General features: G+C 39.0%; 1 protein-coding gene across 3 annotated transcripts in view; it reads left to right on the forward strand.

Annotated features, from left to right (window-relative positions):
- The window catches only part of Iqcm (IQ motif containing M), a 535,822-nt gene that overhangs the window by 123,664 nt on the left and 397,924 nt on the right, over positions 1 to 14,234 (forward strand). For 2 of the 3 annotated variants that reach the window (NM_001164235.1, NM_027944.1), the window contains 2 exons: positions 3,523 to 3,605; positions 5,380 to 5,644. In NM_001164235.1, the coding sequence (NP_001157707.1) occupies positions 3,523 to 3,605; positions 5,380 to 5,644 (348 nt within the window). Of the gene's footprint in view, positions 1 to 3,502; positions 3,606 to 5,379; positions 5,645 to 14,234 lie in introns of all 3 variants that reach the window. The other variant, XM_030243772.1, reaches the window with a different exon arrangement.

Raw genomic sequence — 14,234 nt, forward strand, 5'->3', positions numbered from 1 at the left:
GGTTTGTTGAGGGATTACCTTCTTTTTTTTTTCTAGGGCGTTGTTCCCGTTCTTGTATTGTTTTTTTTTCTGTTATTATCCTTTGAAGGGCTGGATTCGTAGAGAGATAATGTGTGAATTTGGTTTTGTCGTGGAATACTTTGGTTTCTCCATCTATGGTAATTGAGAGTTTGGCTGGGTATAGTAGCCTGGGCTGGAATTTGTGTTCTCTTAGTGTCTGTATAACATCTGTCCAGGATCTTCTGGCTTTCATAGTCTCTGGTGAAAAATCTGGTGTAATTCTGATAGGCTTGCCTTTATATGTTACTTGACCTTTTTCCCTTACTGCTTTTAGTATTCTATCTGTATTTAGTGCATTTGTTGTTCTGATTATTATGTGTCGGGAGGAATTTCTTTTCTGGTCCAGTCTATTTGGAGTTCTGTAGGCTTCTTGTATGTTCATAGGCATCTCTCTCTTTAGATTTGGGAAGTTTTCTTCAATAATTTTGTTGAAGATGTTTGCTGGTCCTTTGAGTTGAAAATCTTCACTCTCATCCACTCCTATTATCCGTAGGTTTGGTCTTCTCATTGTGTCCTGGAGATCCTGGATATTTTGAGTGAGGATCTTTTTGCATTTTCCATTTTCTTTGATTGTTGTGCCGATGTTCTCTATGGAATCTTCTGCACCTGAGATTCTCTCTTCCATCTCTTGTATTCTGTTGCTGATGCGCAAATCTATGGTTCCAGATTTCTTTCCTAGGGTTTCTATCTCCAGTGTTGCCTCACTTTTTTTTTTTTTTTAATGTTTTTTCCTCTTTTCCTGTAAGGACTTCTACCTGTTTGATTGTGTTTTCCTGTTTTTCTTTAAGGACTTGTAACTCTTTAGCAGTGTTCTCCTGTATTTCTTTAAATGAGTTATTAAAGTCCTTCTTGATGTCCTCTACCATCATCATGAGATATGCTTTTAAATCTGGGTCTAGGTTTCGGGTGTGTTGGGGTGCCCTGGACTGGACGAAGTGGGAGTGCTGGGTTCTGATGATGGTGAGTGGTCTTGGTTCCTGTTAGTAAGATTCCTACGTTTACCTTTCGCCATCTGATAATCTCTGGAGTTAGTAGTTATAGTTGACTCTGTTTAGAGATTGTTCTTCTGGTGATTCTGTTACCGTCTCTCAGCAGACCTGGGAGACAGATTCTCTCCTCTGAGTTTCAGTGCTCAGAGCACTCTCTGCTGGCAAGCTCTCTTACAGGGAAGGTGCGCAGATATCTTGTGTTTGGACCTCTTCCTGGCTGAAGAAGAAGGCCTAAAACAGGACCTTTCTCAGAAGCTGTGTTGCTTTGGCAGTTCCCAGAAGCTGTCAGCTTCTGTGGTGCAGACTCTCACCTGTTCAGACTAATTTCCTAAGTTCTGCGGAGTCCCCGAACCAAGATGGCGACCACTGCTCCTGAGGCTGAGGCTGCCTCCCAAGCTAGGCAGACACCTGTCCTCCGGTCCGGACAGTGGCCGGCTGTCTGCGGCCCGCAATGGTGCTGCCTCAGCGGCTCTGTGCCTCCGCCTGTCCCAGAAGCTGTCCGGTTCTGTGGTGCACCCTCTCACCTGTTCAGACTAATTTCCTAAGTTCTGCGGAGTCCCGGAACCCAACTTCGTTGTTTTTAATACCTGAATAGTACTCCATAGTTTAAATGTACCACATTTTCTGTATCCATTCTTCTGTTGAGGGACATCTGGGTTGTTTCCAGCTTCTGGCTATTATAAATATGGCTGCTATGAATATGCATGTGTCCTTATAACATGTTGGAGCATCTTCGGAGTATATGCCCAGGAGTGGTGTAGCTGGGTCCTCAGGTAGTACCATGTCCAATTTTCTGAGGAACCACCAGACTGATTTCCAGAGTGATTGTACCAGCTTGCAATCCCACCAGCAATGGAGGAGTATTATGTGGAGCAGAGACTGAAGGAAGGGCCATTTAGAGACTGTTCTACCCGGGGATCTATTCCATATACAGCCACCAAACCTGGATGTTATGGTGGATTCTGGGAAGTGCTTGCTGATGGAAGCATGGTATAGCTGTCTCCTGAGAGGCTCTGCCAGAGGTGGGACTCACATCCAACCATTGGACTGAGCTTGGCAGTCCCTGATGGAGGAGGCATTGGAGAAGGGACTGAAGGAACTGAAGGTGATTCTAGTCCCATGGAGGGAGCAACAGTGTCAACAGGCCAGACCTCCCCCCTCCCCCCTCCCCCCCCTGCTGCTCCTGGGGATAGGACCACTAACCAAAGAATACACATGGAGCAACCCATGGCACTGATCACATATGTGGCAGAGGATGTCCTTGTTGAACATTAGTGGGAGGAGAAGCCCTTGGGCCTGCAGGTGTTTAATGCCCCAATGTAGAGAATGCCAGGCTGGGAGAACAGGAGTGGGTTGGTGGGGAGCATCCTCATAGAAGCAGGGGGAGGGGGTATGGGATAGAGGGTTTCAGCAGGTGGGGGGAACTGGGAAAGGGGATAACATTTGAAATGTAAATAAAGAAAATATCCAATAAAAAAGAAGGCTTTTTCAAAAGGAAAAAACAAACAAACAAACAAACAAACAAATAAACAAGCAAAAAAAAAAACCCTCTTGGGGCCAGACAGATGGCTCAGCCATTAAGAGCACTGGCTGCTCATCCAGAGGTCCTGAGTTCAATTCCCAGCAACCATATGGTAGCTCACAACCATCTGTAATGGGATCTGATGCCCTCTTCTGGTGTTCATGAAGAGAGCTATAGTGAACTCACATACAGAAAATAAATTTAAAAAGAAAACTGACTCTTGGACTAGAATACATGAGATGATATACAGTGTACATGCTAGAGACTTCATATGTAGCTTTGGTTAATAGACATTAATAAATTAAGAAAAATAAAAATGAAGTAAGCGCTCTTAATATAACACTGCAGGGCATTAGTTGTGAATGTTTCTCGTTTCCAGGTTAACCCTACTAATTTATTGAGGCATTTTGTTCTATAATTGTTACTTTATCAACAAGGTATAAGGTAAATGTACTCAAAGAAATGTACAGTCATATGCATTAAACAATAGGGTGAGAGTTAATATTTTTATGCCCAAAATATATTTTAATATTTAAAAGATGATATTCAAAGAATTGTCAAAGTTGATGGATATTTCAAGTTTGTTTTTTCTTTATTTTTCTAGGAACCAATATTTACAATCATTTAGCTCATTATACTGACCATTATAATTGGGTTTTCTTCTCAAAATAGTAGATATTATATAAAAGTAGATGTCACATTCATTCTTTTGAATCTAATTGTAAAGATTATTTAGAAAGTCCTTGTATAGAGCCCCGAAAAATTCACAACTGTCCTCAAAATTTAATCCTCTAGCTTCACATCTTGATTTAAGGAAGTATAAGTGATTATTTTAAGCAGTGCCTGGGAGGCTGAGGCAGGAGCATTGCAAAGTGCAAGCCAGTTTGAGACCTTGTCTCTGCAATAAAACAAATACTTCTATTCAGAACAGTGTCTTTGCTTCTATTCTAGGCCCTGTATTGGAAACCACCCAGCAAGATTTTTTGCAAGAAGCAAAATCTCTTATTGCCCAACATCACAAGAGATTAAATGAGGTAATGCTTTTCATTATTTAATGTGTTTATTCAGAAAAAATGAATAAGGACTTTTGAATACAATAATGATAATCACAAAGGCATTCATGGACACTAGTGACACCTTCAGTGGCTTTTATAATAATTCATTTACACAAATAATTATTCAAATGATTTTATATTTTTATGTGTACATATATATGTATATATATATATATATGTATATGTATATGGTTTGGACATTTGATATATTTAAGGGTGTTAACACTTAATTGGACTTATCATTTTAAGTAAGTATTCCCTTGACTCTGTTTAGATAAAACTAAAAGGGAAACTTCACCATAAGATGCACTTCTCCTGTTGCCCCAGCCTGATATGAGTACCTGTGTCTTTTCTCATGTCACTTTGCATTAAAACTCTCTGTCGTAGTCTGTAGTCCCTGGAGGGTAAGCTGTCTTCTCTGAATGTTACATCTCCAGCAACAAGCGTTGTACCTGCTCAACAGACATTTGCTGAGTATCAGGCAGTTGTGCAGTCTTAGGAAGGGTGGGAAGGTAAAGGCTGACAAACACGAGGGTCCCAGTTTGGAGAAAAGGCTTTGCAGAGCAGGCAGGACATCTGAAGATTGGGCAGCCATTGTGACAAGTGGTAAAGATCATACTACCAAAAGCTTAATGACATCTTGAGTTGGCAACAATTAGAAGTAACAACAACTTGACTTTTTGTAAGCAGCTCTGTCCATCTGTAGGACTGATATTATATGAATAATTGCATTTCAGAGACATGAAGCTGTGTTAGTCTTCCACTGACTATGTTGCTCAAAATTAAGAAACATGTCATTAAAAACATCTGAAAACTTATATCCTGTTATCAATCCATATTGAAAACCATTTTTCATGACAGCATATATCCATTTATACTGAGTGATTTCCAGTTTAGCAGAGAAATATTTGGAAACTTTATAGACAGTTAAGAGTTCTCAGAGATGGTAAAAAATTAAATTTAAACATTATGTAAAGTGCATAGTGTGCTTAGTAATTGGGACTTCCCTTACACCTCTGGAGGACAATAAATAAAAAATGCCAACAGGCTGTATGCTTTAGGCTTCCTCTGGACAGCCCTGGCTAACAACTCAAAAAGTTTCTTAGGCCTAGTATTTGGCTTTTGTTATGTAGTTTTTGGCTTTTGTATTGTCAGTCCAAATGAAAAGACTCATTAGAATTGTATATATAAATACATACACAAAAATTATGTAAAAATAGATTCTGGGACTGTATTTCTTGAGAATATAATTTAATTTTTATTAATTTCTCTCCTCCATTTCTTTTCTTCCCTTGAAATCCTTCCATATTACCCTCCCTGCTTTCCTTAAAATCATGCATTCTTTTTAAAATAACACACACACACACACACACACACACACACACACACACACACACACTCTTTCATGTATATTTCTAAATGTTCAGTCTGAATAATGCTGCCTGTATGTAAGTTTTTGGGGATGGTAGTTTGTATGCCTATATTTTACAATATCTCTTTTGAGACAGAAGCTGCTGTTAGACAATTCATTTTTCTTTTGAAGTGAATTGTAACATTCATGCTTGGGAACAACTTTAGAGTGTGGGCTTAACTGATAACCATCATGCATATTGCAGGAAATATCTTCTTAGATACTTTTGAAAATGCAGTTAATTATGATATGATTTTATCTCGATAAAATTTATTTATAAATTTTACTATGTAATTATATTAAAAATGAATATTAAAATATTATTTTTTGTTTTATTTATAGAATAAGGCTCAAGGAACGTCTATAGATGTCTTTAAAAATAAACACCAAAAACCGAAAACTGTCAAGTTCATACCTTTTGAGGTTAAGAAAAGTGAAATTCTTAATGTAGTTCAAGAACATCGGTTGGTACTCAAAAGCATCAGCTATCCCAGGGACACTTCCAAGTGCACAGCTTTAATTGAGGCCTCACAGCAGATTTCCTTCAAGGAGCCACATGTGTCGAATATAAAAGAGAAGTGCCACCCTGTAGATCTTTTAAAAGAAGGTAAGCTTTGAATGGAGGCAAGAAAATTGGAAAAGCATCACGTGGAAGGATTTGCTTTTTTGAGAACTTGAAATGAAAATTTCTGGTTCAGATGGTATCTAGAACTTTGTTTTAGCAGTGAAGGATGAGGATGATGGTACCTGGAGCTTCTAAGATTTGGTCTGCCAGAAACTGTGATGAGAGCATTCTTACAAGAAGGACCTAGGAGCCAGAACTGGCTGTTGTGTTTTCCATTAGTGGCATTTTTTTTTCTAGTACAGATTATTCAAGAACATTCATTTACTAAATAGCTTAAGTTCTATTAATGAGAACATACAGGGCAGGCAACTTCTTTCTAAGGATGTTTTCTCAGCTCCATGAACAAAATTCCCAGGCTGTAGAGTTTTCCATAACACAAACATTAGTAAAAATGTATTATTATAAGTGTAGTAAGGGGGAAAGCCTTGGTTTCATTTAAGCAAAGTTAATACTGTTTTATTTGTAGTAACAGCTTAAACAAATGACCTCATAACACAGTTGCAATTATTTTAGTAGTCAAATGCTTAGGTATTTCTAAAATATTTCCTAAGTCATTCATCTGTTTATAGTTCTTTCTTTCAGCAAAGATTCTTCTGTGTCAGACATTGCTCAGAACTGGGGAAACAGAAGTCAAAAAAGACTCATAAATCAATGTTAGACATAAACAGTAATTTCTTATACTATTGCATGACAATTGTTGAACTAGAAGTAAAAGAAAAGTACATGGGAACACTAATAACTAACAAACTAAAGGGCAGAATTAAAATTTATCAGCAAAGACCTCACTAAAAATAGTATTATAGGACATTTCTTTAGAGTTAGGAGCAGAGAGAAGCCTCATTCACCTGTGGGGAAAAATGTCTTAATCCCCAAAAGGGTGAAAGATTACGATATCTATTAGAAAATGAAGCAGGGAGGAGAGATGGGGCTAGACTGTTGAGGCACCTAAACAGCCTAGGGTTTTAGTCTATGCTTTTAGCAGATAAAAGCAGATAAAAACAAATAACAACAATGTCTTAGTGTTGCATTGCTGAGAAGAGACGCCATGACTATAACTCTTTTAAAGAAAAACATTTAATTGGGACTGGCTTACACGACAGAGGTAATTACATTCATGGTGGGAAGCATGGCAGCATGCATGCAGACATGGTGGCTGAGAGGTAGCTGTGAGTTTTACATTTGGATCCACAGGCAGTAGAAAGAGACCTGGTGTAAACTTCTGAGAGCCCAAAGCCCATACCTTACTGACAAACCTCCTCCAACAAAGCTATTGTCACTTGCTATGTGTCTATGGGGGCCATTTTCTTTCAAACCACCGCAAACAACAAGAAAACGCCAAATTAACCCTATAGATTATATTCCCTCCTTGGATATCTATTGATCATTAATGTATTAAAATTTCAGATAAAGCACTGCAATAATTGATTGTTTTATTCTCAATTCAGCTGACCAAAGAATACCCCTGTTTTAGTTACTTTTCAATTGCTGTGGCAAAGCTCTATAACCAAGCCAACTTAACTTGGAGCATATGGTTCCAGAAGCATTGAGTCTATGACCATCATATTGGGGAGCATGGCAGCATTCAGAAAGGCATATCATTGGAGCAGTAGCTGAGGGCTTACAGCTTGAGCTATAAGCATAAGTGAGACAGAGACAGCATTGGAAATGGTGCTGAGATTTTGAAATCTCAAAGCCCATTCCCAGTGACATGCTTATTCCACCAAGCCCATACCTCCTAATCCTTCCCAAACAGATACATCAACTGGAAACCAAACTATATGAGACAGGGGGTTGGGGGGCGCATCACTTTCATTGAAACCACTACTACTCCTTGCATCCTTTCTCAATGCTGTTCCTGTCAATGATCTTGCCGCTATTGATTCTTTAAATATATGTCTGTAAATTCAGAGTTAGTGGACTCTATGCTGAGTGAACAGTCTTCAAAACCTTAACAGGGTGTGTGGAGACATGAGGATGCTAAGGTTTATAAACTAGAAAACTGATCAGATATCATTGAGTTTAGAAAAGAATTCAGAGTATTCTGTAGTCTATTTTTGTTGTTACGTACATCTCATACATACATATAACCTGCATGTTGCATCGTGATCTGGAGAGAATTAAAGCTATGTTAGACATGGTAGAAGATGAAGCCCTTATGACTTCATCATTCCTCAAAAGTCCCATACCTTTATAGTATCACATTAGGCCTCAAATTCAAATGTAAATTTTGCACAGACACAAACATTCAAGCCATATCATGGGAAAATGAGATATTAGTCCCACAGCAAATTCTATGTTCCTCTGGCTTTTACAATCTTTATGTCCCTTATTCTGCAGTGATCACTAAACACTAGGTGCAGAAGTTGTTTTGTAGGGAAGCTGAAACTGGACTTTACAACTAACATTTTTTAGTGGTTGTAGTTTCCTGTAATGGTCTCCTTCTGTTGTAAAGAAAAGTTTTCTTGATGAGGTGTGAGGACTATACTTATCAGAAGATGAGTAGCTCATTATAGTCATACTTATTTGTGGGTATAAGGATGAATATGTGGAAATTAGTCAAGTTTAGTTGTAGGTTCTCCAAGATCCATGACTTCACTAAGCCTGAATAGTTGGCTAGGTTTTCCAATACCAGGCACAATTTCTCTCTTATTGGCAGATCTTATGTGTAACTAGAGATATGTTGGTTACTGCCAAGGTCTGTGTGTCTCTATTTCACCCTTAGAGCTAGTATTGCCATGCTGGTAAGTGTTGTGGTTCATAGTCTCCAGAGTTGAGTACGACTATCAGTTGCTTCCTTCCTTTAGAAGTTTACATGGTATCTTTTAGTACCACAAAGGAGACTTTCAGGTCAAATCTAGATTACATTAAGCCCCTGGGCATGTAGTTAGGATTTGGATATGGTAGGTACAAGGAGGCTTTTAAACATTGAAGTCATGATATCGGATAGTTTTTCCTTAAATGCACTAGCCCTGTTATAGCACCAGAAAATGGACTATGACAGTAATTGAAAGATATTTTATTTACAATGACATTCAAATTTGATTTTGTGGGATAAGTATCTAAATTTAGTGTTTACCTCTTAAACCACAAAAATATAGAGATTATTACAGTCATCAACCTTGAGGAGATGATGCTGGGAAAAAAAAAAAAAACTAAGATCTGAGCCCCCAGGGATTTGTAGCATTGTGAGAATAAAAAGAAGGGAAGGAAATGAGGAGCTCTGAGGTGATTGACAGGACACACAGTGTCCTCGTGTTCATGTTTCTACCAGGGAGGAACAATGCCTTAGACAAGGTCAGGACAGGTAACTAAGTGTCTTAGGAGAGAGACAGGAGCTAGAGCATTAAACACAGATTGACAGGTGAGGGATGGTGTTATGTCTATATTTAAAAATGAATGTCCAAGTGAGTTCTTCACTTGAAGATGGGATTGGATCAGAAGGACCGGGGTGAGGGGTCATTCTGGCACACTTTTTGGTAGAGTGTGGAAATGAATTGGTTATGTCCATTTTTATTTTCTTTTTTTTTTTTTTTTTTTTTCCATTTTTTATTAGGTATTTAGCTCATTTACATTTCCAATGCTATACCAAAAGTCCCCCTTACCCACCCACCCCCACTCCCCTACCCACCCACTCCCCCCCTTTGGCCCTGGCGTTCCCCTGTACCGGGGCACACAAAGTCTGCGTGTCCAATGGGCCTCTCTTTCCAGTGATGGCCGACTAGGCCATCTTTTGATACATATGCAGCTAGAGTCAAGAGCTCAGGGGTACTGGTTAGTTCATAATGTTGTTCCACCTATAGGGTTGAAGATCCCTTTAGCTCCTTGGGTACTTTCTCTAGCTCCTCCATTGGGAGCCCTGTGATCCATCCATTAGCTGACTGTGAGCATCCACTTCTGTGTTTGCTAGGCCCCGGCATAGTCTCACAAGAGACAGCTACATCTGGGTCCTTTCGATAAAATCTTGCTAGTATATGCAATGGTGTCAGCGTTTGGATGCTGATTATGGGGTGGATCCCTGGATATGGCAGTCTCTACATGGTCCATCCTTTCATCTCAGCTCCAAACTTTGTTTCTGTAACTCCTTCCATGGGTGTTTTGTTCCCACTTCTAAGGAGGGGCATAGTGTCCACACTTCAGTCTTCATTTTTCTTGAGTTTCATGTGTTTAGGAAATTGTATCTTATATCGTGGGTATCCTAGGTTTTGGGCTAGTATCCACTTATCAGTGAGTACATATTGTGTGAGTTCCTTTGTGATTGTGTTACCTCACTCAGGATGATGCTCTCCAGGTCCATCCATTTGGCTAGGAATTTCATAAATTCATTCTTTTTAATAGCTGAGTAGTACTCCATTGTGTAGATGTACCACATTTTCTGTATCCATTCCTCTGTTGAGGGGCATCTGGGTTCTTTCCAGTTTCTGGCTATTATAAATAAGGCTGCTATGAACATAGTGGAGCATGTGTCCTTCTTACCAGTTGGGGCTTCTTCTGGATATATGCCCAGGAGAGGTGTTGCTGGATCCTCCGGTAGTACTATGTCCAATTTTCTGAGGAACCGCCAGACTGATTTCCAGAGTGGTTGTACAAGCCTGCAATCCCACCAACAATGGAGAAGTGTTCCTCTTTCTCCACATCCTCGCCAGCATCTGCTGTCACCTGAATTTTTGATCTTAGCCATTCTCACTGGTGTGAGGTGGAATCTCAGGGTTGTTTTGATTTGCATTTCCCTGATGATTAAGGATGTTGAACATTTTTTCAGGTGCTTCTCTGCCATTCGGTATTCCTCAGGTGAGAATTCTTTGTTCAGTTCTGAGCCCCATTTTTTAAGGGGGTTATTTGATTTTCTGAGGTCCACCTTCTTGAGTTCTTTATATATGTTGGATATTAGTCCCCTATCTGATTTAGGATAGGTAAAGATCCTTTCCCAGTCTGTTGGTGGTCTTTTTGTCTTATAGACAGTGTCTTTTGCCTTGCAGAAACTTTGGAGTTTCATTAGGTCCCATTTGTCAATTCTCGATCTTACAGCACAAGCCATTGCTGTTCTGTTCAGGAATTTTTCCCCTGTGCCCATATCTTCAAGGCTTTTCCCCACTTTCTCCTCTATAAGTTTCAGTGTCTCTGGTTTTATGTGAAGTTCCTTGATCCACTTAGATTTGACCTTAGTACAAGGAGATAAGTATGGATCGATTCGCATTCTTCTACATGATAACAACCAGTTGTGCCAGCACCAATTGTTGAAAATGCTGTCTTTCTTCCACTGGATGGTTTTGGCTCCCTTGTCGAAGATCAAGTGACCATAGGTGTGTGGGTTCATTTCTGGGTCTTCAATTCTATTCCATTGGTCCACTTGTCTGTCTCTATACCAGTACCATGCAGTTTTTATCACAATTGCTCTGTAGTAAAGCTTTAGGTCAGGCATGGTGATTCCACCAGAGGTTCTTTTATCCTTGAGAAGAGTTTTTGCTATCCTCGGTTTTTTGTTATTCCAGATGAATTTGCAAATTGCTCCTTCTAATTCGTTGAAGAATTGAGTTGGAATTTTAATGGGGATTGCATTGAATCTGTAGATTGCTTTTGGCAAGATAGCCATTTTTACAATGTTGGTCCTGCCAATCTATGAGCATGGGAGATCTTTCCATCTTCTGAGATCTTCTTTAATTTCTTTCTTCAGGGACTTGAAGTTTTTATCATACAGATCTTTCACTTCCTTCGTTAGAGTCACGCCGAGATATTTTATATTATTTGTGGCTATTGAGAAGGGTGTTGTTTCCCTAATTTCTTTCTCAGCCTGTTTATTCTTTGTGTAGAGAAAGGCCATTGACTTGTTTGAGTTAATTTTATATCCAGCTACTTCACCGAAGCTGTTTATCAGGTTTAGGAGTTCTCTGTTGGAATTTTTAGGGTCACTTATATATACTATCATATCATCTGCAAAAAGTGATATTTTGACTTCCTCTTTTCCAATTTGTATCCCCTTGATCTCCTTTTGTTGTCGAATTGCTCTGGCTAATACTTCAAGTACTATGTTGAAAAGGTAGGGAGAAAGTGGGCAGCCTTGTCTAGTCCCTGATTTTAGTGGGATTGCTTCCAGCTTCTCTCCATTTACTTTGATGTTGGCTACTGGTTTGCTGTAGATTGCTTTTATCATGTTTAGGTATTGGCCTTGAATTCCTGATCTTTCCAGAACTTTTATCATGAATGGGTGTTGGATCTTGTCAAATGCTTTTTCTGCATCTAACGAGATGATCATGTGGTTTTTGTCTTTGAGTTTGTTTATATAATGGATTACATTGATGGATTTTCGTATATTAAACCATCCCTGCATCCCTGGAATAAAACCTACTTGGTCAGGATGGATGATTGCTTTAATGTGTTCTTGGATTCGGTTAGCGAGAATTTTATTAAGGATTTTTGCATCGATGTTCATAAGAGAAATTGGTCTGAAGTTCTCTATCTTTGTTGGATCTTTCTGTGGTTTAGGTATCAGAGTAATAGTGGCTTCATAAAATGAGTTGGGTAGAATACCTTCTACTTCTATCTTGTGAAAAAGTTTGTGCAGAACTGGAGTTAGATCTTCTTTGAAGGTCTGATAGAACTCTGCACTAAACCCGTCTGGTCCTGGGCTTTTTTTGGCTGGGAGACTATTAATAACTGCTTCTATTTCTTTAGGGGATATGGGACTGTTTAGAAGGTCAACTTGATCCTGATTCAACTTTGGTACCTGGTATCTGTCCAGAAATTTGTCCATTTCGTCCAGGTTTTCCAGTTTTGTTGAGTATAGCCTTTTGTAGAAGGATCTGATGGTGTTTTGGATTTCTTCAGGATCTGTTGTTATGTCTCCCTTTTCATTTCTGATTTTGTTAATTAGGATTTTGTCCCTGTGCCCTTTAGTGAGTCTAGCTAAGGGTTTATCTATCTTGTTGATTTTCTCAAAGAACCAACTCCTCGTTTGGTTAATTCTTTGAATAGTTCTTCTTGTTTCCACTTGGTTGATTTCACCCCTGAGTTTGATTATTTCCTGCCGTCTACTCCTCTTGGGTGAATTTGCTTCCTTTTTTTCTAGAGCTTTTAGATGTGTTGTCAAGCTGCTAGTATGTGCTCTCTCCCGTTTTTTCTTGAAGGCACTCATAGCTATGAGTTTCCCTCTTAGAAATGCTTTCATTGTGTCCCAAAGGTTTGGGTACGTTGTGGCTTCATTTTCATTAAACTCTAAAAAGTCTTTAATTTCTTTCTTTATTCCTTCCTTGACCAAGGTATCATTGAGAAGAGTGTTGTTCAGTTTCCATGTGAATGTTGGCTTTCTGTTATTTATTTTGTTATTGAAGATCAGCCTTAGTGCATGGTGATCTGATAGGATACATGGGACAATTTCAATATTTTTGAATCTGTTGAGGCCTGATTTGTGACCTATTATGTGGTCAATTTTGGAGAAGGTACCATGAGGTGCTGAGAAGAAGGTATATCCTTTTGTTTTAGGGAAAAATGTTCTGTAGATATCTGTCAGATCCATTTGTTTCATCACTTCTGTTAGTTTCAGTGTGTCCCTGTTTAGTTTCTGTTTCCATGATCTGTCCATTGGTGAAAGTGGTGTGTTGAAGTCTCCCACTATTATTGTGTGAGGCGCAATGTGTGCTTTGAGCTTTACTAGAGTTTCTTTAGTGAATGTGGCTGCTCTTGTATTTGGAGCATAGATATTCAGAATTGAGAGTTCCTCTTGGAGGATTTTACCTTTGATGAGAATGAAGTGTCCCTCCTTGTCTTTTTTGATGACTTTGGGTTGGAAGTCAATCTTATCAGATATTAGGATGGCTACTCCTGCTTGTTTCTTCATACCATTTGCTTGGAAAATTGTTTTCCAGCCTTTCATTCTGAGGTAGTGTCTATCTTTTTCTCTGAGATGAGTTTCCTGTAAGCAGCAAAATGTTGGGTCTTGTTTGTGTAGCCAGTTTGTTAGTCTATGTCTTTTTATTGGCGAGTTGAGACCATTGATGTTAAGAGATATTAAGGAAAAGTAATTGTTGCTTCCTGTTATTTTAGTTGTTAAAGGTGGCATTCTGTTCTTGTGGCTGTCTTCCTTTAGGTTTGTTGAGGGATTACCTTCTTGTTTTTTCTAGGGCGTTGTTCCCGTTCTTGTATTGGTTTTTTTCTGTTATTATCCTTTGAAGGGCTGGATTCGTGGAGAGATAATGCGTGAATTTGGTTTTGTCGTGGAATACTTTGGTTTCTCCCTCTATGATAATTGAGAGTTTGGCTGGGTATAGTAGCCTGGGCTGCAGTTTGTGTTCTCTTAGTGTCTGTATAACATCTGTCCAGGCTCTTCTGGCTTTCATAGTCTCTGGTGAAAAATCTGGTGTAATTCTGATAGGCTTGCCTTTATATGTTACTTGACCTTTTTCCCTTACTGCTTTTAGTATTCTATCTTTATTTAGTGCATTTGATGTTCTGATTATTATGTGTCGGGAGGAATTTCTTTTCTGGTCCAGTCTATTTGGAGTTCTGTAGGCTTCTTGTATGTTCATATGCATCTCATTCTTTAGATTTGGGAAGTTTTCTTCAATAATTTTGTTGAAGA

Source organism: Mus musculus, chromosome 8, assembly GCF_000001635.26.
Source record: "Mus musculus strain C57BL/6J chromosome 8, GRCm38.p6 C57BL/6J".
Lineage (NCBI taxonomy): Eukaryota > Metazoa > Chordata > Mammalia > Rodentia > Muridae > Mus > Mus musculus.